The following is a 27,322-nucleotide window of genomic DNA, read 5'->3' on the forward strand; positions in this document are numbered from 1 at the left end:
GACAAATACCGATCTATAACAGGTGATAACGTACAAAGGGAATAGATGCCCTGAAGAGTCTGGTTCAATTTTCCATAGCCAACTAGGAAGTCATTAACTGAAAGCAGAGATGGGAGGTGTTGGAAGTTTGAAGAAAGGGAGAATATAATGAAAGTTATCTTAACATTGAGAGATTGAGTAAATGGGAAAGAATTTTCCTTCTGTAATTCTGAGCTTAAAATGAGACAGTGGGGGCTAGGAATGTATTTCAGTGGAAAGTGTGTGTTTAGTATACACAAGGCCCTGGGTTTAATCCCCAGCGCGCGCACACACACACACACACCGCGAAATTATAGAAAGAGGCACTGGTTGAATGGCTTTCTCTAGTCACTGTAAGCTGCACAGCTGCAGGTGGGTGGAGAGTAAGATGAAAGTAGGATTAAGACCTGTCAATTAAATTCAACACAGTAAGACAAAGGACCCAGGGAGCTGAGGCTGAATACAAAGTAGGAGATGGGGTGATGAGCCCTGGGATTTAAACTAAGTAAGGAGAGACAGGAGGCATGAGAGGGAAAGGAAATACTTTTCTCAAAACTGAGTGCTTTCTTCTCACCATCTTGGCCAACTGCCTTCACCTCATGATCTGGGCTCTGGTAGGATGCATCTCCTGTCCAGCCTCTCTTTTTCATCTCTACTTATGTTACTTTTCTCTATATCACGCACCACCTGACAAATGTTTTGTCTCTCCATCAGAATTAGAGTCCCACTGAACACAGAGGCTTTTAGTTTCCTGCTTGTAGACTATCCCTAAAACTGTGCCTGGTGGAAACAGCCCTCTCCCACACTCACTGGTCCTGGTCAGCTGACTTTTTGATGGAGCTAGGACTTGCTCCATCCTTTTCCATCAAAATGCCTTGATCTGGAATGACATTCAAGGAAAAACTTCAGTGCCTCAGGCTGGGGCTGCAGCTGTAGAGTACTTACTTGCCTTTCATGTCTGAGGCCCTATGTTTGATCCCCAGCACTGCAAAAGAAAGAAAAATTAAGTGTCCCTAAGTTCAGACTGAGAGGCTTTAGGGAAACAGAAATCTGGAGAAGTTTGCTTTCAAGGCTCAAGAGCAAAATAGGGATAGGATTCTCCCGAGCTGTTCTTGGTGACTGAGTCCCAGGCCCCTGGAGCTCCACTCACTCCAGGAGTCTCTGTATTAGGTTATCATGAAAACACTGGGACCTTCTTTAGTGAAGCAGAACTGGAAACTCAGGGAATCATGACTGAAGGGGGTTGGAGGTGCAATGGAACCCAGAAGATATTATCTCGTTTCTGTAGAGTAACTTAAAACTACGTGTTTATGTATGTGCCAATCTCGTATGTCATATAGCAGTTTTTAAAAGGATAACAAACTCATGTAAATAAAATTAAAACTTAATAAGTACCAAATTGTAGACACTTTTTACACTATGTAATTGTATTATTTTTTTAATCGAGATCTCACTATGTTCAGGCTGGCCTTGAACACACTAGGTAGCCCAAGCTGCCCTCAAACTCCTGCCTCAGTCTCCTCAGTGCCAGAATTGCAGGTGTGTGCCACCTGGGTGCTTTTTGTTAGAAAAGCACTACTGTTAAATTTAAATCCCTGTAAAGAGCACACAATCAAGTGGTTGCAGAGGCCATTTCCTTTGTCCAGTGAGGAAATATATGCAGACCAGCCCAGCATGACAACTTCTTACAGGGGAGGACACCCAGGAGAGAGCTGCAGTGTGAAGGATCAAAGGCTTAAGAAAAGCCATGAAGAAAAATCTAATAAAGGACAATTTTCTGGGTCTATGCCCGGTTCTGTTCTTATAGCACTCCTCTTACCTCCCACAATACCAATCTCCATTAGAGGGTATTCTTTAAATTGAATTCTGCAAAAAAATCTTTTTATTTCTTCCCCCAATGCCCAACAATAGCATGACAGCTCACAGAATACAGGCTGAATGATTAAACAGATGGACATGAATAACTGGACCAAGCAGCAAAACTGGGAGTTTTGTCAGGGTGCTGCCCCTTGAAGGGCAATGCAACTCTTTCCTTTCTGTGTTTATGAACAGCCCCTACGGACAGCAGGTGGGACTAACAGCTTTCCAACCCTCAGCCGGCCCCACTTTTTTTTTTTAGTACCAGGGACTGAACTCAGGACCTTGCGCTTGCGAGGCAGGCGGTGGCACCACTGAGCTAAATCCCCGGCCCATAGCCTGCCCCACTTTTGAACATTACTGAAGAGGCTGAAGAAAGCAATAAACATGCACAGTATGAATGTCATCTTTGCCCCACTAACAAGGTGGCCCAAAACCCATTTCCCAGTCTCTCATATGACAAACCTCACCTGGAAAAGTGAGGGTTTGGTGGGAAAGGCTTTTTGCACAGGCAGGGAGTGTATAAGAACTGAGAGGCTGCGGCAGGGTTGGGGGAGCACAAAGAGAACCAAGAAAAGGAGGGACACAGTTTGTCCTCCTGTCTGCAAAGGGCCAGCTGGGCTGCAGGCAGAGCGAAGAGAGAACTGATCTGCACTGCCGCAATCTGAGGGGGAGTCTGGGCCCCTGACACCCAAACCACTGGCCCAGAAGGGCAGAGGGAGCTTCTCCAGTTCCCTTAGCCTCGCTTCGGATGCTGAACCTGCAGCAGTTGGCTTCCACATGCAAACCCACAGCTGTAATGGGTGCTACAGTTCCCAAGAAAGGCTACTCAGAACCCATCCATCAGTGACAAACGACAATCGTAGCAATGTGGCATTGCTTCCCAGTGAGGAAAAAAATTGACTGTAAATGGACTGATCAGGTACATGACCATTTACAGTCTCACGGGAAAAGACCTACACCTCTAAGAGTCTGGACTGTGGGAATCAGGACTTCCAATGTTCAGGGACTATAATTACTGGGTTAAAGGTAGAGATTATTATACACCCATGTTCATTGAGCTCCAACCTAGGTGAAGTACTAGGCCAAGTAGAAGTGTTCTCTGTAACTCCAGAAGAGCCATTCATATATATCGTTATGGAAGGGAAGAAATAAAATGGTTAAGTGCTCAGATTAGACTACGTTAATTCTCTTACACTACTAGTAATTTTTAAAGCACAGCCTAATATGCCATTGCAATTTTTAAAATGCTATCAATAAATGGTTTCTAAATATTCTCCAATAAAAGGAACTAGAGTTCCTTGGGAAAATGGAGCTGAGGCAGGGAAAATACACTAGCCTGGGACATTCTGGTGGGTTTTTTTTTGGTACCAGGGATTGAACTCAGGATGTTGCGTTTGTGAGGCAGGTGAGGCACCACTGAGCTTAAATCCCTGGCCCTAGCCTGGGACATTTTGAAGTATTACAAAAATACAAAATGTCAAGCACCAGGCTGAACTGGATCCCCAGCACTGCCCCCAAAAAACAAAAAAAACCTTGAAGGTGCTCCCAATGGCTGAAGCCGGGACAGTCTAACCAACAAAATAAATGGATAGCATTGACATGGGTCCACACTAATATAATTAATTAAATGGGGAGAGTGATACATCTTCCTTACAGTAGAGCTCTAATTAGTATATGTAGAAGAGAAATAGATTAAACACTTGGCAAATACCACAGTAATATTTGTTGCAGGCAAAAGCAATCCAAAGATGCCAAAATTAGGTCAAAGAATGATTAGTTTCAAAGTATACCAAGTTACTTATTAATTACAAAGGGAAAATTAATACTTTTACAGTGGAGAAATCTGGCAGACATTACTTTAACCAAGTGATCAAAGTTAACATCAATAACAAGTCATATGACCATCAAGTAATCCAATATAATGTACTGAAAAGGACACAGTACTTTCGTGACACTCTTGTCGAAGAACACTCAATCTAATATTGAGAAGATCAGATAAATACAATTCAAAGGCCATCCTACAAAATAACTGGCTAATAATCTCAAGTGTCAGATGAAGACTGAAAAATTGTCATGGGCTAAAGGAGTCTAAAGACAACTAAATGCAATGTGGGAACCTGGATGGACACTGAACCAGAAAAAGACCTTAGTGTGACAGCTGGTAAAAATCAAATGTTTATAGATTAGTTAATAGTACTGTGTCAATATCTACTGGTTTTGATCATTTTACTACGGTTATACGAATGTTAACATGTGAAGGAAGGGCCGGCCATGGGTGCACACCTGTAACCCCAGCACTCGGGAGGCTGAGACAGGAGGATCACCATGAGTTTGAGGACAGCCTGGGCTACAGTGAGCTCGAGGCCAGCCTGAACTACAAAGTGAGACCCTGTCTCAAAAAAATCAAAAAATAAAATAAAAAATATACCAATTTTTTAAAAAAACATTTGGAGGGCCAGGGATTTAGCTCAGTGGTTCCACCGCCTACCTGGCACGTGCAAGGTCCCAAGTTCGATCCCCAGTGCCAAAAAAAAAAAAATTTGGAGGAAGGTGAGGGTATGATTCGCCATTATTATTTTTGCAAAAGTCTGCAATTATTTCAAAGTAAATGTTAAAAAGCAGAACATGAAAACTGGGCACCCCTGTAATCCCAGCACTCCAGAGGCTGAGGAAGGAAGATTGCTGTGGGTTCAAGCCAAGCCTGATCTACAGTATAAGACCCTGTCTCAAAAAAACAAAAAATAAAGTAAAAAGTGCAACATGTTGAAAAGACAGCCAAACAAATGTAGCTAAAGTTGACCAAATGTGAGATTTACGTTTTTTGTTGTTGTTTTTTTTTTTGAGGGGGGTGGAGATTGAACTCAGGTCCTTGCACTTTTGAAGCAGGCGGTGAAACCACTGAGCTAAATCCCTGGCCCTTACATTGTTTTTTTTTTGAGACAAGGTCTCACTATAGAGCTCAAACTGGCCTTGAACTATGCAGAGTCCAGGCTGGCCTCAAACTCCCAGCGATCCTCCCCACTCAGTCTCTAAAGTGCTAGGACCACAGGCATGTACTACTCATTTTGTTCATATTTAAAAGGTTTTAAATTATCTGAATTCCATCACTAATAATATGTGCCAAGATTGTTCAATTCCCCCTCATCTTCAACAAAGGAAAAAAGTAAATATAGCTAGCCAGTTATTACATTCACAGATAACAGAAGTCTTGAGAAATAGTCAAACGTTAAAAATTCCCAGTGGCAAAGTTGTCTTTAGTAAATAACAGACCTAGTATAGTTGCATTCTGGGGTCTTCACTAAACAAAGTTTTAGAACTACCTCTTTAACAGTCTAGTTTTTTAAATACTGTATACAAAAGAGACAATGGAGGTTTTTCTGTTTTAATACACAAGTCCAAGATCCTGAACCCTTCGACAGTCAGGGCTGGTTAAATGAGCAAACTTGTCAGGAGATCCAGTTCCATCCAATCTATTTCCAAATTAACAGTATTTTCCGCATGTGATAAGAAAAGAATGGGAAGCATTGTCAAACTACCAAGGAAGGTGCTACCATTTAAAATTGCAAAATATTCTTGAATAATCTCTTAGCCAACATGAATTCAACATGGGAAATCCTAGGTAAAATTACTTTTGAATTTGCTTTTCTCTGGATATTTTCCCTTTTGAAGGCAAAATACTCAACAAGCCCAAGGGAGTCCTGTAGAAATCACAGAAGTTAGGACTAAAAGTGAAAATACTGAATGCTGTATTTCTTCCTAAGAAATCTGACATATTCAAATGAATGAAAACACAAAAGAACTCCCAATTTGGGGAAATGTATTTTAAAACCTTGGCAGACAGGAATGTCCAGGAGTACTGTACTGTGCCTCTGATACGCAAATGATGACTGAACAGTGTTTACTATAATGCTGACTGGAAATTATTTATCAGCATCCTTTACTTAGCAGCCTGGGCTACGTGTAGGATGAGTAAGTCATTTTAGGGCATAACTGTCTAACAGTATTAAAACACATTTTCAGAACCTTTGTAGTATAGATATTTTCTATATTTAGCTCTCCAAAACTGAGATATCTTAAGAGCTAAAACTCTTTTAAGGCAGAGAAGCCCTTCAAGCCTTGGTGAATAAACAAAAATGAATCAAATGCCCCTGTACTTTTAAGATTCATCAACACATGCTCGCTGGAATTTCTTTTGGGACCTGCATCTGTGTGGAACACTGTCTAAATATATCATATTCTGATTAAACAAATCCTGTGTGCTGCCTCCTTTAAAGACAGATGGCCAGATTTCTATGGAGTTAGCACAGTGCTTGGCACCTAAAAACACAAATATCTGTTCATACTGAACGATTTAGCAGTGGCTTTATCTTCTCTGGGTGGTATCCAGAAAAAAAACACTATGAATATTGGCCCACTTTCCTTTATAGGCCATGGCTATCCAGCCCTGATACAAAAGCAAGTCTGAATTATTTCTTCTCAATATAAACTTTTAAAAATTAGTTGCTACCTCACCTCTTGGAATTCCTTATATCCAAAAATCTTTCACAAAATATAGCAGAGTCAAATAACACTAAGTGGTACTAGAAGTGATGCTCAACAGGATCTCACGTTTATTGAGAAGTGATTAATGGTAAAAAGAAAGGCGATGCCCTTTCCTCATTGGCTGAACAAGAAACTGAAGAAACATTCACTACACATTTTACAGTATTTTTCTCTTCCAAAATGCATTTCTGAAAACGAGTTTTTACCACTGTTCTTAGCTTTGAAATCAAATTAATCTTGACTTAATCAGTATAATGTACAAGAACAGAACATTTCTTAGGACTCCTAGTACTTTACTTTGAGTAACAAAGGGTCAGAGAAAATGAACCACCCTTAAAGACACAACCTTGGGTAACACTGTTAAATTTTCCTAGACAAAATTTCTTCATAAAAATGTTCTTCCAGTTCGGAAGGGAAAAATCAAATTCCCACTTTCTGGGGTGGACACCCAAAACCTTCGCAACTCGTGTTCTCCAAGTGCAAATGTCAAAATGGGAGGAAAGGGTTTAAAAATTAGAGAAAACTGTATGCACTTACGGACTTAAAAATCCGAAAAACATAGTAAAAAGACAAAAAAAGCATTATGCTCTGAAATCACAACCAAAGCCAAAATAAAAGGGACACTTTTCACCTAAACTACCTAGAGGGATTTTTGTTTAGTTTTTTCCTTTTCTTTTTCTTTTTTTTTTTTTTTTCTTCATTTTCCAGTTAGGTCCTATGTCTTTTGTGAAATTCCAATACTTAAACTGCAAGTCTGCAATCGTCTCTGAAGTCAATGAAATTAAGAAAAAAGTCCTAATTCTCTTGAAGGTCATTTTTTCCTCTTAGGATTTGCAGATGCAACCGTTGCTGCAGTCTGTGCAGAACTGCATTTTACTTCCCACGACCTTGACGCTCCTAAAGGAAAGAAAAAAGTTTAAATGGTTAAAATTTATCTGAGCATGCTTAAGAATTAAAACTTCACATGACAATAAAAACTTAGTTATTTGTGCTAGATAAAATATTTCCACAAGGGCCGGGGATTTAGCTCAATGGTGCCATGCAAGGTCCTGAGTTCAACCTCCAGTACCAAAAAAAAAAATTTCCACAAATAAAATGGCTATTTAGATTGTGTAAGTAGTAACACTCACACATCCCAATCAGTACAAAAATTTTTTTACTTCAAAATTCATTACAAAGCCACAAATGGTGGCACAAGCCTGTAATCCCAGCACTCTGGAGTGTGCCACTGTTAAATTCAAGGACAGCCTGGGCTACATAGTGAGTTCAAGGTCAATCTGAATGTCATAGTAAGACCCTGTCTCAAAAAGCAAACAAATAAATAAAAAATAAAATTCATTACATTACTAAACAGATTAAATTTTCTATTAAAGTTGCTTTAGAGCTTAGGCTAACAGCCTAAAATATGGCCTAGTACAGTGATGGCAAACTTTTTAGAGCTTTCAATGATACAAACAGCCTACTGTAGCACACATGCCACTTAGCTTAGTGGAAGTAACTTCAAACATTTATCAATGGTCTGAAAATGGGGCAACCAATGTACGTAGTACAAAATCCAAGAATAGCAGAATCAGACCAACCAACATTCAAATCCCATACCAATCCAAGGCCTTGAATATCTGCCTCCCTCAAAAGTGCAAGGTCCCGAGTTCGATCCCCAGTACCAAAAAAATTAAAGAAAATTTAAAAAAATAAATGTAAGTACTTCACAGAGGTGTGGAAAATTAATGAGCTGAGAGCCAGGCATGGTGGCACACACCTATAATCCCAGCACTTGGAAGCTGAGGCAGGAGGATCACTTTGAGGCCAGCCTCAGCTACATAGTGAGTTCAAGGCCAGCCTGAACTACACAGTGAGAGCTTGTCTCTAGTTAATTAACTGATCTCATTCCTGATTTTATTTAAGCCAAGAATATCTGGCTTTTTCTCCATATGTCCTTCAAATTACAGCTCAAACCTCTTGTCCTCTGAGATTTCCTTAGCTACTGCAGCTTTCCATGTCTTTCTGCTAAATCCACATCCACAACTGAAAAATAAACTGCACTCTGTCTTGTTTCAGGTAAACACAGTCCCAACTAGATCAAAACCTCTAGAAGAGATAAAGCACTTGCCTAGCATGCATGAGACCCTGTGTTCAATCCTTGATAACACAAAAACAAAAACCTCCTAGCAAATAAAAAATAAAATTTTCAGTTAGTCTCAAACTACTTTTGAATTTACAATCTTCCTGGTTCAGCTTCCCAGACTCCTGGGATTATAGGCAAGCACCACTACCTATAACTCCTATTATCTCTTAAATTAATATAACTCCAGAAATACAGATAAAATTTATTTGCCCCAAATTATAATCCTAAATTAGAAAACCTAATTTAACTCTACATCACTGCTGTACCAGATCCTAAGAAAAATATAAATCATCAGCATACTTACTAACAGGCATTTAAAACAGAAAAATTCATGTTGGCACAGTGAAATTATACTTACTGCTTCATCTAATCTTTTCTTTTTGGTGGTGCTAGGGAATGAACCCAGGGCCTTGCACATGTTAGGTGAGTGTTCTACTACTCAGCTACATAGCCCTTATTTTGAGAAAGGGTCTAAGTTGACTGAGCTAGCCTCAAAACTGTGATCCCCTGCCTCAGCTTCCAGTAGCTGGGATTGTAGGTACACACTGCACAACACCACAGCCCGCTGCAGCATCATCTTATTTTTTAAACACAAAGTTTGTTCCTTCTTTTTTTTTTTTTTTTTTTTGGGTACTGGGGATCGAACTTGGGACCTTGTGCCTGTGAGGCAGACAGTGGAACCACTGAGCTAAATAACCGGCCCCATTGGCCCCATTGTTCCTTCTTATAACATGCAATAAATTCTAAGTCCCATGAATACCTATGTCTAATTTTGCCTCAAGTATTTAAAAAAAAAAAAAAAAAGCTGTTGTGACCCAATTAACCACGCAACTACACAATAACAAGAGGGTAAGGGGCCCAGGATTTAGCTCAGTGGTTCTGGCGCCTGCCGTGCAAGCACCAAGTCCCAAGTTTGATCCCCAGTACCAAAAAAAAAAAGACGGCAAGTTTAAGGAGGGCCTTAATATAAACCCATATACCAGAAGTGGTTTTTTTTGCGGGGGGGACAGTGGTAGGGATTGAATGCAGGGCCTTCACATTGAGCTACATCCCTAACCCCTCACCCCTTTTAAAAACTTTTTTTTTTCTGGTACCAGGGATTGAACTCAGGACCTTGCGCTTTCAAGGCAGGCGGCAGAACCACTCAGCTAAATCCCTGGCTCCAATATGTATATATCTATGGGGGGGGCCACCAGGGATCGAACTCAGGACCTTGTGCTTGCAAGGCAGGTGCCGGAACCACTGAGCAAATCCCCAGCCCTTTAAAAATATTTTTGAGAAAAGGTCTCACTAAATTGCCCAGGTTAGACTCAAACCTTTGATTTTCCTACTTCAGTCTCCTAGAGTGCTATGATTATTACAAGCCTGTAACACCAGGCCTGTCCAAATGCCTTACTTTAAATCTTTAAATGATGCAAATTTTACAAATAACTGGCATTGGTCCAGGTGTGGTGGCACATGCCTATAATCTCCACACTTGGAAGGCTGAGGCAGGAGGATTAGCACAAGTTTGAGGCCAGCTTGAACTACATAGTGAGATACTCCCAGTCTAAAAAAAATAAAAACAAACAAAAAACTTAGCATTAGCTGTTTTAGAACCCTCATCAACATTAAGAAAGCACTCCAAACCAGGCATACAGGCACATGCCTGTAACCTAAGAGATTGAAGCTGGAGAATATAGTTCTCCAGCCTAGGCAACTTATTAGTGATTTAGGGGGACCCTGTCTCAAAGGCTGAGGATACAAAGGCCCTGGGAGGCTGAGACAGGAGGATCACAAGTTTGAGCCTAGCCTGTGCAACTTAGACCCTATCTCAAAATAAAATAAAAGGCTGAAGATGTATATAGCTTAATGCAAAGTTCCTGGGTTCGTTCCCCAGTATGGTGTTAAATACTGTTTTCACTTTAAAAATTCAGGGCCAGGGATTGAGCTCAGTGGTTCCACCACCTGCCTTGCAAGTGCAAGGTCCTTAATTCAATCCCTGGTACAAAAAAAAAAAAAAAAAAAATCGAGTCATCACTTAAAAAATTCAGACTTAGGGCCAGGGATTTAGCTCAGTGGTTCCAGCGCCTGCCTCACAAGCGCAGGATCCTGAGTTCGATTTCTGGTTCCAAAACAAAACAAAGAATCACTGGGCTTCTGCTTGGTGGTCTTTCCACTGGCCAGATCGTCAACTTGAACATAATAAAATATAAATATTAAGTAAACCAACTATCACAGTGATATCTTTTTTTTTGGGGGGGGGGAACCAGGGATCAAACTTGGATCCTTGGGCTTGCAAGGCAGGTGGCAGAACCACTGAGCTAAATCCCCGGCCCTACAGTAGTATCTTAATTGGGTGAGATTTAGCAATACATGTTAAAATAAAAGGGTGAAATGCTGGGCCAGGGATTTAGCTCACTGGTTTCGCCACCTGCCTTACAAGTGCAAGGTCCTGAGATCGATCCCTGGTACCCAAGGAAAACAAAGGAGGGGGGTGAAATGCTGATGAGGTACAAGGTGTTTACATAATCTCAACTATTTTCCCATCTATTAAAAGGAAAAAAATAGTAACTTTACACTGGACAGCCTGGTGGATGACACCTTACACACAAGTGATCAAGGTTAGCATTACCAATGACAGCATAAAAAGACACCTTGTACCTCTTAACTGATCCAGAGAAGCACATAAAATCATTAAAGACTGAGACTTAAGAGACAAGAAATAAAATGATCTGTAACTGGAACCTAGACCACAAAGAAATTGCTACCAAGAATATTAAGAAAACTGAAAAAAAAAAAAAAAAAAAAGAAAGAAAACTGAGAGCCAGGCAGCACCAAAAACACCTGTAGTCCCAGCTGCTTAGGAAAACTGAAGCAGAAGGATCACTTGAGTCCAGGAGTTTGAGGCCAGCCTAGGCAACATAAATGTGAATATCTGCCCCCTCCAAAAAAAACAAACAAACTAGAAAAATCTGAAACTTGTTAAGATCTAGATAATAGCAGTACTATGTCAGTGTTAAATTTTATGATTTTGAGCACTGCACTATGGTTACATAAGTTCAAAAGGCATGATGTCTGGTCCTTAACTGTTAAGTGGCTTGAGAAAAAACTATTACACACATTTCCAAAAGGAATGATAAGGCAATTGTGGCAAAATGCTACACTTGAGAGGGGGATATAGCTCAATGGTAGAGCACATGCTTAATGTGCCAGCACCACCAAAAGCAGGTTACAGCAATGATTTAGGTGAAGATATAAAGGATTCTTTTGCATTATTTCTCCAAGTTTAAAGATATCTCAAAATAAAGATAAAGTGGGAGGAAGGAAGGAATGAGTTTTCATTTAATTCTGTTTTTTAAAAATTTCGTTTTTCCCCAGCATGATGGTGCACACCTGTAATCCTAGCACTTGGGAGGCTGAGGCAGGAGGATTGCTATGAATTCAGGGCCAGCCTGAGCTGTATAGCACTTGCCTACCATCCAAAAGGCCCTGGGTTTGATTCCCAGCACCAAAAGAAAAAGTGTACCAAACATTGTTTACAAATTAAAGCTGAAATGTGTTGATTTCCTCAGACCTACAGTAAAAATTATCAAATACAAGAGTACAGTATTTTACAATAAAAAGTCTAGTCAGCTGCTTTCAAAATCTTTTAGAATGAAAAATGAAAAAGGATGACACTGAGAAGGTGCAAACAAGGATCATTATTTTAAACTACTTAACATTAAAACCTTTCAGGTTTCTATGAAAGACTCCTCTTGCAAATCAGGTTTTCTTTCATTTTTGTGACTATTTCCCATTACTACTAGGAACAACTCCACTAAGTACTTTGACAATTTATAGTAAAAGATTTTATGTGTAAATCTGTGGGATTTATTGGCAATCCAAATCAACCACTCCTACCCTAGTATTATTTAACAAAGAAGAAGCATGGAGGAAAAGGAAGATAAAGAATATGTAATAGGGGCCGGGGATTTAGCTCAGTGGTTTCGCCGCCTGCCTCCCAAGCGCAAGGACCCGCATTTGATCCCCAGTACCAAAAAAAAGAATATACAATAAACAAATAAGAGCAAGAAGAGTACAAACACCAGCCAGAATTGCCACAAGCATTAGCATATACTGTCTAGATATATACCGGCTGTCATATATGAAGATACAGTGACTCATCAGAACAGTGAAAATGGCATAATGAAAAGTTGCTTTTCCACATGTCATGTGGAACCTACCTACCACTACTTTATCCTAATGTTCCTAGAGCCATGTGCAAGACAACTGGTGGTAATAATTTTTTGCGAAATATAAATGGCACATTTAGATCTGAGTTAGAGGAGTAATGAAGCAGGTGGTCCAGCTTAAGCTACTGCCATGGATTAGCTGTCCAAAAGTGCAAAGAGGTAAATATAAAATCTTCAAGCTCAAATACAAACACCGTAATGTCTCTATTAATTACCTACGTAAGTGTGGTTAGATGTACTCTTAGATCTTGTGGATATTGTAACTCTAACAAACAAAGAATATATCCCTTGGGGCTGGGGATGTAGCTCAGTGGTTCCGGCGCCTGCCGCACAAGTGAAAGGTCCCAAGTTCGATCCCTGGTACCAAAAAAAAAAAAAAAAAAGAATATATCCCACCTCAAAATTCCTACTGTAGCTGGGATTTAGCTCAGTGGCATTGCGCCTGCCTCCCAAGCACAAGGTCCTGAGATCAATCCCCAGTACAAAAAAAAAAAAAATCCTACTAGAATAATCATTACTAAGGGTTTTTTTTGGTACCAGGGATTGAACTCAGGACCTTGCACTTGCGAGGCAGGGGCCGGAACCACTGAGCTAAATCCCCAGCCATTACTAAGTTTTTTAAATTGATGGATCAAATTATATGTATTTAGTGTATACAACGTGTATGAAGTACATATACATTGTGGAATCCAATATGCATTATCTCACATGGTTGGCTTTTCTGTTAATATTTTCTAATAGACAAATACTTTATTGACTGTAAATTGACTGAAATAATTTGACATTTTCACTCTGCAAATAAAGAACTGGTGAGTACCTACATTGCCCAAGGGACTATCTGTCTGCATGACACAAAAGCGTGGCACCAGGAGCAGTGTAAAAAGGCTCACACCAATGGATGGCAAGATGCTGTGTGCACAGACGTGGTCTCCACCCTCCCTGCTTTCTGGTCCTACTGATTCTTCCAGAGGACAGGTATGCAGGTACAGGGAGGCAGGCCCCACTCCTTGGTGGCCTACTTCCTTCCCTGAATACCAGCTCCTTGGACCAGTCAAGGCTGGTATTTTTTATGATGCAAATGCAATATCTACTTTGCATTTTTCAAAAATATCATACAATGTATCAACGACCTGTATTGTCATCATGTGGTACAAGAGATCTCTTAATCTTACTCCTCTTATTTAACTGTAATTATGTGTCCTTTGACCAACTCTGCAAACTCCCATCCTTAAACTTAAATTAACTAAGAAAGTATAAACAAGAGAAATGTTTCTAGCCTTCTACCTCTACCCTCAACCTCTAGTCTGTGGCTTAAATATTCTAATTTTTGTTTTGATTTTGGTTTTTTGAGACAGGGTCTTGCTATGTATATGTAGCCCAGGCTGGCCTCAAACTCTTGGTGATCCTCCTGCCTCAGCACCTCAAGTGGCACAATTGCAGATGTGTACCACCTCACCCAGCCGTATGGTTTAATCAACTACAAGTAATGTCCATATTTCTACACACTCATTCTACCTCAGCAGCTCCTCGCTTTAAATCTACTAATGAGCGAGGAGTGGTGGTACACACCTGTAATCCAGCTCTTAGGAGGCTGAGGCAATAAATTCAAGGCCAGTCTGGACTACCAAGTGAGTCTAACACCAGCCTGGGTTACATAGGGAGATCCTATCTCAAAAAGCCAAAAAAAAATTTTTTTTTAATAAATAAATGTAGGAATGAAGAGTGGCTCAGTTGTGCAGCACTTGCCTAACATGTACAATGTCCTGGGTTCATACCCAGAACTGCAAACAAAACAAAAACCTGATTATAAGAATAGAAAACTTGCTGGGGATTTAGCTCAGTGGTTCCGTCGCTTGCCTTGCAAGCGCAAGGTCCTGAGTTTGATCCCTGGTACCAAAAAAAAGGTTTTCTGAGGCCAGGGAGTTAGCTCAGTGGTTTTGCCGCCTGCTGCGCAAACACAAGGACCCAAGTGCCATCCCTGGTACCAAAAAAAAAAAAAAAATAGAAAACTTGGTCTCCATCTAGAGGATATGCTCTAAAAAACCACAAGGTGGCAATATTTCTTCAAACTGGCACATACAGAACCTCTTCAAAGACTCTCTTATCCTCAGTGGCTATCTTCCTAGCCACAGTGGATGGATGTCTGAAACAAATCGTATCAAAGCCTATATATGTGTTTTCCTATACAAACAGACCTATGAAAAGTTTAATTATAAATGAGGCACAATAAGAAATTAACAACAATAAATTAAGCATAGCTGGGGATGGTGATGCTCTGTTATCGCACACTCAGGAGAAATTAAGGCAGGAGGATCTCAAGTTTGAGGCCAGATTGAACTATACAGTAAGGCCCTGTCTCAAAATACCAAATAAGTAGTAGTATTAATAATAATAATAATAATACAACAATCAGAAGAGGAGGAAGAGGAGAAGGAGGTGGAAGAAATAAAATACACCATAAACTGATCACAGAGCTGGGAGTGGTGGTGTACACCTATAATCCCCAGCACTTGGACTGCCTCAAATTTGACTCCAGCTTGAGTTACACAGTGAGTTCAAGGCCAACCTGAGCTACATAGCGAGACCCTGTCTCAAAAAAAACAAAAACAGGAGCTGGGGATTTAGCTCAGTGGTTCTACCACCCGCCTCACATGCGCAAAGGACCCAAGTTCGAACCCCGGTACCAAAAAGCAAGTTGACCACAGGAAACTGAAATACAGAAGGCAAACCTGATTGGGGTCAGAGGGGGCCACAGGAGAAGTCCTTCACAGAAACCTGAAAGGTACTTGGTTTTTTTCTATTTAGGTTAATATCCTTTGTCCTTTTTCCTACCATTCCTCTTCCTGCACTTTTTCTGTCTTTGTAGTGCTGGGATCAAATCCAGGGCATTATGCATGCTAGGAAGTATATTACCATTGAACTATACCCCAGCCCGTCCTTTACTTTTTTTTTGAGGGTTTGAATTTTTATTTTCCAAATATTGACATGGACCATCCTAATGTGTTTACTAACTGTATAGGATTCCTTTTCTGTGTCATGTCTGTTTTTCTATTTGGTTGCTGGCATTTTTTGGTAATTTATATTTTATCAGTTAAGTTTGCTACAAATACATTCTACTAGAGTGTGTGATATGTTCTGATGAACCAAAGTTTCTCATTTTACTGTATGCAAATTTCTTCAACATTTTTCTTTGTAAATTACATTTTTGTATCTTGTTGAGTACGGTGACAAGTGTAATCACCAGTCAAATGCAGTTAGAACACGTTTCTGAATGTTCCTCCTTCCCTTCCGCGTGATCTCATAGGCTCTAGGCAGTGCAGCTACAGACAGCAGTGCTTCTGTCCACTGAGTCCCCACAGGTGGAGCTGCACTCTCTTATCCCCCTCTTCTATCCATATCTCTAGACTGCTGCTACATTTTGGAGAACATCCAAAAGTTTGACCTTTGGCTAAGAGGATGAGACTGTACAAACTTTTACTTCTTAAAACCACCTGCTTCAGTTTTATTTTCTTATTTACCAAGGATGTATTCATCAGCTATTTCAAGACAATCCTGCATGGCAGGCCCCTCTTCTTTCACTACGTCCACTTCTTCTATCCTCAGTCCGTTGCCCCCTCTTCCCAGCTGCTGAGAGAAGAGCTGAAGACATTCACTTTAAAAACATCTCTCCAGGCACGGAAGTTTAAGTTTTTGCAAACGTCCTACTTCCCTCCCTCCATCCCACATCCCTTCCTTCACTTTTAAGTGGACTGATTGTAAAACACAATTAGGCATGTTCATATTTATTTACTGATGGTACTGGGGACTGAACTCAGGCCTTCACAATGAACTATATCACTTACCTACCTATCTGAGGCAGGGCATCATTAAACCACACCCAGCTATTTACTGGATATAATTTTTTCTTTTTTTTCTCAGTACCAGGGATCGAACTCAGGACCTTGCGCTTGTGAGGGAGGGGTGGTGCCACTGAGCTAAATCCCCAGCCCGGATATAATTTTATTGCTTTTTAAATCTGATGTTTATACCTTCCCATACAAATATATATATGATCCTCAACTAATCACAGTATCCAATGTTATGAATAAGAATAGTGAAACGAGTCTAATGGCATAAAGGATGAGTTACATGGAACAGTCTCTCTTCACGGCAAAGGAATAAAGTTGAATCAGTTCTCTAATATGTATTAATCTGCCATTAACCTATATAACAAATACGGACTAATAAAAAGATTTGAAGAGCCAGAGATTTAGCTCAGTGGTTCTGCTGCCTGCCTCGCAAGCCCAAGGACCTGAGTTCGATCCCCGGTACCAAAAAAAAAAAAAAAAAAAAAAGATTTGAAAAAGAAAAAAAATTAACATATTTTTAAAAAGGATACCCAGATTCTGAAAAGTTTACTTGATGAAATCAATGTGAAACCAGGTATTTCTCCAGATGGGACAGAAATTCTAGAAACCAAACCTGCCTAAAACATAGGATTCTGAGGTGGGAAAATGGGGGTGGGGGGCACAGTATACAAGACACTAATGATATAGTCTAATTCTCAAATTTTAAAATGCAGATTATGAAGCCTCGTCTTGTTCATTCAGTAGGGAAGGAAGGACAAGAATTACAATGTAATAACTTGGTTTGTACAAAAAAACCACTCTTCAATCGGCCCCCCAGGGGTGCTTTTTTGAAAGAGACAAGGTCTCAGAGCCAGGCAGTGGTGCACACCTCTAATCCAGCTGCTCATGAGGCTAAAGCAGGCCAACTGCTTGAGCCCAAGGCAACAGAACAAGATCCAGACAAGGAGTTGGGCATGGTGGTACACGTCTATAACCCCAGCACTCGTCTATAATTCCAGCACTCGGGAGTCTGAGGCAGGAGGATCACTGCAAGTTGTGGTCAGCGTGGGATACATATTGAGTTCAAGGCCAGCCTGAACTAGAGACTCTGTCTCAAAAAACAAACAACAAAAAAAGATCCAGACAAGGTCATCCTACGTTATGTAAGTTGGCCCCCAACTCCTGGGTTTAACAAGTTCACAAGGGGCTATAACGTATATGTCTCACTGCTGGGCAGTGCAAACCATCAGTGGCACATGCATGACTGTCCCATGGAGCACAAACGGATCTAATCACTTTTATTGGTCATCATACTAATAAAATTATTAAAAAGCCACCCAATGTGACAGTCACGCACGTACAGCCAACGGGAATATGTTTAGTGAGTTCAAGACATCTTCTTAACTCAGCCTCCTCAGTGGCTGGGACTACAAGCATAACCACTATGGCCAGCTTTCAATCATTTCTAATCCTGTAAAAAATAACCAAGATAGGGGCCGGAGATTTAGCTCAGCGGTTCCACTGCATGCCTCCCAAGCATAAGGACCCACGTTCGCTCCCCAGTACAAAAAATAATAATAATAACCAAGATGTTTACTAAATAAAATTTGTAATTTAGACTCTGAAGGTAGCAACTAAATATATCGGGGGGGATGCTGAGAATCTTGAACCTAGGGCCTTTGCATATACTTTAAACTCTCTAGTTAACCAAAAGTTGTCTTAAATCAGTAGTACTTCCTGGAATTTATACTCTGACCCTAAGTAACTTTTCCCATCAATGACTGAATCAGCTATAAACTTGCCTAGACTCAACTCCAGCTCTGCAAATAAACTGAGGTACCCTTGAAGTTTGTTTGTAAAGTTAGAATAGAGCAGACTAAACTCTCCATCCAGAACCATTCCCATTCTTTCTTATACTGACTGTTATTAACCACAACTTTCAGCAAATAGTCATGGGGAGTATATAGAGCAGATCCAATTTGCTGCGTTTTGATTTTTATGATGAAAGGTTAGAGCTGAATGCTTAAACAAACACAAGAGTACCAATAAATAACACTATTAGCATTTTAAGTGATGTGAAAATGTCCAATGGCATAAGAATAAAAACACTGTGACCAAAAAAATTCCAGTACTATTTCCTAGCTAGGGATCTTGAGAGAGTTACTCCTTTTTTTTTTTTTTGGTACCAGGGATCGAACTCAGGACCTTGCACTTGGGAGGCAGGCGGCAGAACCACTGAGCTAAAAATCTCTGGCCCTGTTACTCCTTTTTAAATCTTAGTTCCCTACTACAACAGGACTATTTTACAAGATCACTGCAAAAGACTACAGACATATTAAACAGGTCTATTATATACATGTCCAACAAATGTCTAAATATGAATACATGAAGTATTAAGGGTTGAAAAAAGGCCAACATATTCATTCAACTGGGCATGGTAACACTCTGGGAGGCTGAGGCAGGAGAATTCCAAATTCAAGCCCAGCCTGGACGATTTAGTGAAACTTTGCCTCAAAATAAAAAAGAAAAAGGATGTGTAGTTCAGTGGTAAGGTGCTAAATTCAATCCCCAATATCAAAAAAACCCCGACCATTACAATGTAGTTCTGTAATCCCAGCACTCTTTGAAGCTGGGCAGGAGGATCCCAAGTTTGAGTCCAGCCTAGGCAACTTATCAACTTACACGACTCTGTCCCAAATAGAAAATAAAAAGGCCTTGGGATGTAGCAAAAAACAAATTATAAGTGATATAACTGTAACTGTGTAAACAACTATGTAAGATGAGGAAGAAAAATGCCAAAACAATACGTGGTTTTATCATAATAGTGGTTTAGAGTGACCTTTTTCACTTTTTTTAATTGGCTATTTTACAAAGACAAATGCAAACTTTGCAATTAATAAACTCCACAAGCTGCAAGTTGTTTTGTTTTTTACACTGAAACACTAAAAGCCAGGCATGGTGGCACAGGCCTGTAATCCTAGCATTCTGGGAGGCTGAAGCAAGAGGATCACACATTCAAGCCCATCCCAGGCAACTTAGCAAGATCCTATCTCAAAAACCAAAAAAACAATGGGTGTAGCTAGGGATAAGGCTCAGTATGAAGGCCCTGGTTTAAATCCCCAGTACTGAAGAGGGAGTGAGCACTAGAAGTTCTATGAGGCTGGAGTATAACTTAGCAGTAATCTACCCGTGAGCTATACTCCCAGTCCTTAAATATTTTTGATCCACAGTAGTCAAAACCATGGATGCTCCAGGCCAGGTGGCTCATACCATAATCCCAGCACGTGGGAAGCTGAGGCAGGAGGATCACCTAGAGCTCAAGGCCATCACTTCTCGGCCTTCTGGCTAAGACCAAGTGTGGAGCTCAAGGCCAACTACATAGTGAGATCTCATTTCAAAATAAACCATGCATGTAGAACCCATGGATACATATAGAAGACTACTTATACTACAGGAGATAGAGATAAGAGCAATTTTAGGTACACATGGTGGCATACACCTGTAATCCCAGCTACTGGGGAGGCTGAGAGCTAGGAAGATACCTAGTTCAAGGCAAGCCTGAGTAACATGAACCCCTATCTAAAAAAGGAAAAAAAAGAAAAAAGAAAAAAGAAAAAGGGGACAGGGATTTTGTTCGCTCCCCGAAGGGAAGAAGGGAGGAAGGGAGGGAGGGAGATAATAACTGCCTATCTCTCTATACCAAACAGCTCAAACTTTTAGATTAACCACTATCTTTCTACTATCTTTCCCTACCCATCCTTCCAGATGGAATTCAATTAACTCTTAAAAATTTTTGGATGACAGTAGCTAGCCCAAACTGGTCTTGCTATTTTCTTTTGCACTTGGTCTCAGTATAAAATTGGCACTTCAATATATACTATCTGTCCTATAAGGTTCTATCTGATATGTCATACAGTAAGTTCTTAATAGTCCCCCAACGGCTAACTGGAATTAAATCACTTCAACTGGGAATTATCTAAACTAGCTCAAACTTTTCTAGTTTTGTTGAAACTAGAACTTCACCCAGAAGGTGGCAGCAGCAGGCAAACTTAAACTGTCACCTGCTTCCCAAAGAAGACGAAGTGCCACACTCATCGTCTCCTTGACTATCTGTATACTGTACTTACAGAATTCAATTGTGAATGTGGGAAAGTAGACAGATATTACATTTGTTTACCCTAACTTAGGAACAGCCTTTTCTTCCCTATAGGATAGTTTTTCTATCACACTGTTCCTAAAACTGGGTCATTCAAAGCAAATGTTGTAGACTTCCTGGTGGTCTCCCCTTGGAAATAAATCTTTGCTCATTCCTGGGAACTCTGCTGACACATTAAATAACCCAGCACATCTATAAGAGATGCTGAACCTGCAGAATCCTTACACTCCACTCCTCCAATTTCAAAACAAACATACCTACCTCAACTTCCAAGCACCATTTCATTTTTGTTGTTTTGGCTTTGTTTTTTATTGGGGGGGGGGGAGGGAAGGAGGGAGGGGGAGAGAGAGAGAGAGCGCTCCCTTTGCAGCACAGGCTGGCCTTGAACCTGTACTGGAATCCTGCCTCAGCCTCCTGAGTGCTGTGGTTACAGGTTTCCAACACCTTGGCCTCCCACTCTACATTGTACCCTTTTTTAAATGCCTGTCATCTAGTGAGTTCCAAACTGTGCTTCACAATCTTTCAAGTATCTCCCAGGGGGAAAACAGGTGTTGTGGTGGTGCATGCCTACAATCCCAGCACTTTGAGAGGCTGAGTAGGAGGATCCAAATTCAAGCAAAGCTTGGTAAATTTAGCAAGACCATGTCTCAGAAAAGTAAAAAGAGCTGGGGTGTAGTTCAGGGCAAAGGCACTGGGTTCAGTCTTCAGTATGAGGGGAAAAAAAGGATCTCCCACAGGGAAAGGAAGCTAAGAATGTGAAATTAGCCATTTCTTTTTTCAGTACTGGGGATCAAATCCAGGGCCTTCACACTAAGCTACATCGCCAGCCCTTTTTTCTTGTGAGAAAAGGGTCTCACTAAGTTACCCGGGAAAAAATTCCATGTTCTTCCCTGCACAAAACTGAAAGCTCCCAAATTTTTATCAACAGATCTCTGTTCCACGATCCAAGATCCAAAATCCCCCATCCTCCCTCCTCCACCCCAAGTATGAGGGACTAAACTCAGGATACTGTTGGGTTATGTCTTTACCTCTTTTTTTTTTTAATTTTGAGATAAGGTCTCCTTAAATTGTCCAATCTGACCTTCAATTGGAGATACTTCTGCTGTGGCCTCCCGATTACAGGCACCTTCCACCACCCCCAGAGAGATCCCTAATTTATGGGAAAGAGGAGCTAGAGACTGAACCCTGTACCTTTGCACTGAACTACATCTCCAACCCTTGTATTTTTTTTGTTTTTCAGGCAGGGTCTTGTTAAGACCCTAAACTGCCCAGGCTGAGCTGAGCTCAAAATTGTGATACTCCTGCCTCAGACTCCCAAGTGCTAGGACTACAGGAGTGTACCACTAGACCTGGCACACCCTACTATCCCACAGGCACCTCAACATTCTTTCAAAAAACCAATACAGGGCTGGGGATTTAGCTCAGTGGTTCCACCACCTCCCTTGCAAGCGTGAGGTCCCGAGTTCAATCCCTGATACCCAAAAAAACCCAACAATACAGCCAGTTGTGGTGGTGCATGCCTGTAATACCAGCACTTGGGGAGGCTGAGGCAGGAAGAGGATCCCTGTGAGTTCAAGGCCAGTTTCGGGCTACACAGTGAGTTCATGACTTGCTTTGAACTACACAGAGAGACCCTATCTCAAAAAAAAAAGAAAAAGAAAAAGAAAAAGCAATACATCTCCAAATCCTAAACCTAAACTGCTATTCCTCCTATATTCTCTAATTAAAAAAAAACAAAACAGCTACACTGGGCACTGTGGCCCACGCCTAGCATCCTAGCTACTCAGAGGGCTAGGATAGGAGGATCACAAGTTCAAGGCCATTTTAGGCAATTCATTGAGAGCCTGTCTCCAAATAAAAAACACCTATAATCTCAGCACTTGGGAAGCTGAGGCAGGAGGATCGCCATGAGTTTGAGGCCAGCCTGGGGTACACAGTGAGTTTAAGGCAGGCCTGGAATACACAGTGAGACTGTCTCAAAAACATCAAAAAGAAAAAGAAAAAGGAAATGGACTGGGATGTCGCTGTGGTACAGCACCACTGGATTTAACCCCTAGACCACCAAAAATGGAGCAAATATGCCTGTAAATTCTTCATTACCATTATCTTGGTTCAGGCCCTCCTGTCTTTTTCTTCATTTTGGTAAAGCATCTCATTTACTCTAAGTTATCTCCTACCTCTCACATCGGTATATTTCCTTAAATTGCTAATTTGAGTATTCACTTCCCTATCTGTAAATGTGATACTGCCTCCTAGGGCTGGTGTGGTAATTAAAGATCAAGACTATAAAAGTGCCTAGCAAGTTACCTTACAAAGTCAGTTTTCAAACATCCCAGCCTCCAAAATTTCTCTAATTACTACTCTCCCTTATAACCAAATTAAAAAAATGATAAAAAACCAAACCCTGGGCCAGGGATGTAACTCAGTGGCACTGTGTCTGCCTGGCAAGCCCAAGGTCATGAGTTTGACCTCCAGTAGGGGAGGGGATGGGACACCATCAAATGCTTCATATACAACCATCTTCTCCTGGTTTGTCACTTACCATTCCATATCACACTGAACTGATTCCAAAAATATGCAACACCATAACTATTCATAATCTTTCTGAGATGAGGGTCTCACTATGCGGCACATGCTCATCTTGACTGCATGGGCTCAAAGGTCATCCCACCTTTATCTCTCATGTAGCTGGACTACAGACATTCACCACCACACCCAGTTGAAGACTGTGTTTTAAACATGCTATCCTTCTTCTCAAGAATGCTTATTCTCCCTTTTTTTTTGATATAGGATTTCACTTTATAGTTCAGGGTGACCTCGAACTCATGGCACTCCTGCCTCAGCCTCCTGAGTGCTGGGATTGCAAGTGTGCACCATCCCACCTGGCTTCATCCCTACTTTTCTATCTGGCAAACACTGTATCACCTAGTGATCCACGGGCTTTGGGGTTAGAGAGACACAGTGGGTCTTAAAATATAGTTCCAATATATTTTCACTTATCACCTATTAAGAAGTGACACAGTGACATGTGATTAGTTCATCAACCGTTTGAGCAACTTCTTTGTTAAATGGAGGATGATTTTTCAGATATTGAGGAAAAAGAATTTTTTTTGCACTGCTGGCAATTGAATCCAGGGCCTACCCACTGAGTATATCTCCCCAGCCCTTTTTCTGAGACAGAGTTTCTATATGTAGTTCAGGATGGCCTCGAACTTGAGGCAACCTTCCTGCCTCAGCCTTCTGAGTGCTGGGATTACAGGCATGCACCACCACACCCAGCTACACACTAATGCCACAGATGTAAATAACCTTAAGAATAATAAATGTGCATATTTATTACTTTTAATAATGGTATTTAAACTTATGTAAAATTTATATTATAAACTAGTTTTATAATGTAATCTTACATAGAAAGTACTTAAAATACCTTTTAATACAATGTACTTAATTGCAAGTTTATTTAATTCATTTAATTATGATTATGTTTAAGAACCAGCTTGCTAAACTTCTTGAAAGCTAAACAGCTAGTCTACAACCCCCAGCTCTAGAACATTACTAGAGAAAGTCAGGTTAAGATCCACACCCTCAGCCCCAAGATAACCCACACTTTAGTGTGCACTATGTGCCAAGCACCTTGCTACCATTTCAATGTTATTTGTCTATTATTATGTTTTTGTTTTTATAACAGAGTCTTGCTATGTAGTTCAGGCTATGGCCTCACTACCTAGCCCAGGCTGGCCTTGAACTCTCCTGCCCACCCTCCCTAGTACTGGGATTAAGACAGTCCAGTATTATATACTTGAAATGGATCAAATGTTATTTCCTCCATAATACCTTCCCTAATTTCCCACTCTTCTCTAGAAAGCCTAAATGTCTTCATTTCTCTATTACAGCTCTTCTTCAATATTTTATCTATTTTGTTGTCCTCATTGTGGCTGCTTCTAAGGCAATGATGGCACTGTATCAACATTGGTTGGTTGTATACAAAGGGCATGGTTCAAACAGACCCAAATTTAATGTCATCTATTCTCGTCTAGTTCTCCTGGTAAGGAAGCTGCAGAAAGTGGCATTTTATCCACAAAATAACAAAGATAATGAGTAATACAAACAGAATTTCCCCAAACCTTTTGTCAAGGAAGCTGGCTTTATCTGCAAATAGCCACAGAGACAACCTCAGGATTTACAAAAATGCTCAGATCTGCCATCTTGATTGAAAGAGGATACCCACATAAATATGTACAATTAGTATGTATCAATTAAGAATATATACGCTGAGGCAGGAGGATCTCCTCAAGTTCAAGGCTAGCCTGGGCTACATAGCAAGTTGAAAGCCAGCCTGGACTACACAGCGAGACCCTGTCTCAAAAATAAATAAATAAATAAAAATAAATAAAATAAACACAAATATAAACTGGATGTGGTAGTGCATCCCTGTAGCACTCTAGAGGCGAGGCAGAAGGTACACAAGTTCAAGTCTAGTATGGGATATTTAGCAGCTTATCGAGACCCTTTTTTTTGGTACCAGGGATCAAACTTGGCACCTTGGGCTTGCACAGCTAAATTCTCCACCCTCAAGACCCTGTCTTGCCGGGGATTTAGCTCAGTGGTTCCGCTGCCTGCCTCACAAGCGCAAGGTCCCAAGTTCGATCCCCGGTACCAAAAAAAACAGACACAATCAAGACCCTGTCTCAAAATTTAAAAGATGGTGGGTCTTGCCCATAATCCCAGTCCTTGGGAGGCTGAGGCAGGAGGATTGCTGCTGGGCTACCTAATAAATTCAAGCCTGAAGGACAATGAGACCCTGTCTTTTTTTCTTTTCTTTTTGGTACTGGGGATCGAACTCAGGTCCTTGTGCTTTCGAGGCAGGCAGCGGAACCACTGAGCTAAATCCCTGGCCTGAGGCCCTGTCTTAAAAAAAAGAGCTTGGGATGTAACTCAGCGTGAAGGCCCAGTACCACCACCTCCACCACCCACCCACACACACCTACATCCTCACCCCTCTTTATTCTGAGCCAGAGTCTCACTAATTCATCCAGGTTGGCTTTGTTTGGTTTTTTTTTTTTGGTACCAGGGATTGAACTCAGGACCTTGAGCTTTCGAGACAGGCGCCGGAACCACTGAGCTAAATCCCTGCCCGTCCAGGTTGGCTTTGAAATTGCATCTCTTTGCCCCTCAGCTTTTGGAGTAGGTGGGATCACAGGCTTGTGCTAGTACACCTAACCAACAAGCATTATTTTTTTTTTCACTTCCCTCAACAGCATTGTTTTTAAAGTTATAAACCTCAAGCCACTGCCAACATAACATTTTCATCTTTCTCCTATCTCTCCATTAGCTTTCCAGTTATCCAGAAAAATTACTTATCTATATGTCTAACTGAATCTAACATAATGCTAGCAAGTTTTAACAGAATTATAGTCCTTGGGCCCCACTGCTAGAGTAATTCCCTTATTCTTACTTGTAGTTAGAAGGCTAAAAATACTTTTTAAAAATCAACTAGGGCCAGGGATTTAGCTCAGTGGCACAGCGCCTACCTCACAAGCACAAGGTCCTGAGTTCAAGCCCCAGTACCAAAAAAAAAAAAAAAAAAAAAATCAACTATTTTAGGGACAAGGGATGTAGCTCAGGAGCACAACACCTGCTTGGCAAGCACAAGACCCTGAGTTCAATTCCTGGTACCAGAAAAAAATTAAAAGTCAACTATTTTATAGTTTCTGAAAGATCATCACTAATAGAGAGAGTAACTCTCCCTTTCTGCCTAAGTATTCCAGAGCTGAGTCTAAAGAGAAAGGTTACTTCTGTTGTTTTTCCAGTGTCAAGGGTTGAACCTAGGGCCTTGCACATGCTAGACATATACTCTAGCACTGAGTTACATCTCCAGCCCCTTTTTAATAAATTTATTATTCTGAAACAATCTCTTACTAAAACTTGGGTTTCAGCCTTCCAAATAAGGAACATTTCAGGCATGGCAAGAGTACACTATCAAAGGGCCGGGGATTTAGCTCAGTGGTTCTGCCGCCTGCTGCGCAAGCACAAGGACCCGAGTTCAATCCCCGGTACCAAAAAAAAAAAAAAGTACACTATCAGGTCTGACACAAGAAAGGTTTCTTGGGCCAGGGATTTAGCTCAGTGGTTTCGCCGCCTGCTGCACAAGCACAAGGACCCGAGTTCGATCCCCGGTACCACAAAAAAAAAAAAAAAGGGTTGGGGAGGGCCAGGGATTTAGCTCAGTGGCACAGCGCCTGCCTTACAAGTGCAAGGTCCTGAATTCAATCCCTGGTAGTGCCAAAAATAAAAAAGTGCTGGGGAGGGCCAGAGATTTAGTTCAGTGGTGCTGCCACCTACCTCGCAAGCGCAAGGTCCTGAGTTCAATCCCAGTACCAAAAAACAAACAGAAAGGGCTGGGGAGACAAGGATGGTGGGCTATGACTGTAATCACAGCACTCTGGGAGGCCAAGGCAGCCTGGGCAACGTAGCAAGACCTTGCCTCAAATTAAAAAATAAAAAGGCTGAGGATGTAGTGCAAAGGTCCAGGGTTCAAACCCCAAGATGACCCCACACACACACACACACACACACACAA

At 41.0% G+C, this 27,322-nt stretch overlaps 1 protein-coding gene across 1 annotated transcript in view; it reads right to left on the reverse strand.

Annotated features, from left to right (window-relative positions):
- Positions 1 to 3,717: 3,717 nt before the first annotated feature.
- Positions 3,718 to 27,322, reverse strand: part of Ythdf2 (YTH N6-methyladenosine RNA binding protein F2) — a 36,922-nt gene continuing 13,317 nt past the window's right edge. The window contains exon 5 of the mRNA XM_004850777.4: positions 3,718 to 7,317. Within this exon, the coding sequence (XP_004850834.2) occupies positions 7,294 to 7,317 (24 nt within the window). The 3' untranslated portion in view covers positions 3,718 to 7,293. The remainder of the gene's footprint in view (positions 7,318 to 27,322) is intronic.

Source organism: Heterocephalus glaber, unplaced genomic scaffold, assembly GCF_053883595.1.
Source record: "Heterocephalus glaber isolate CG9 unplaced genomic scaffold, H.glaber_assembly_v1.0 deba00001452, whole genome shotgun sequence".
In the NCBI taxonomy this organism is placed as follows: Eukaryota; Metazoa; Chordata; class Mammalia; order Rodentia; family Bathyergidae; genus Heterocephalus; species Heterocephalus glaber.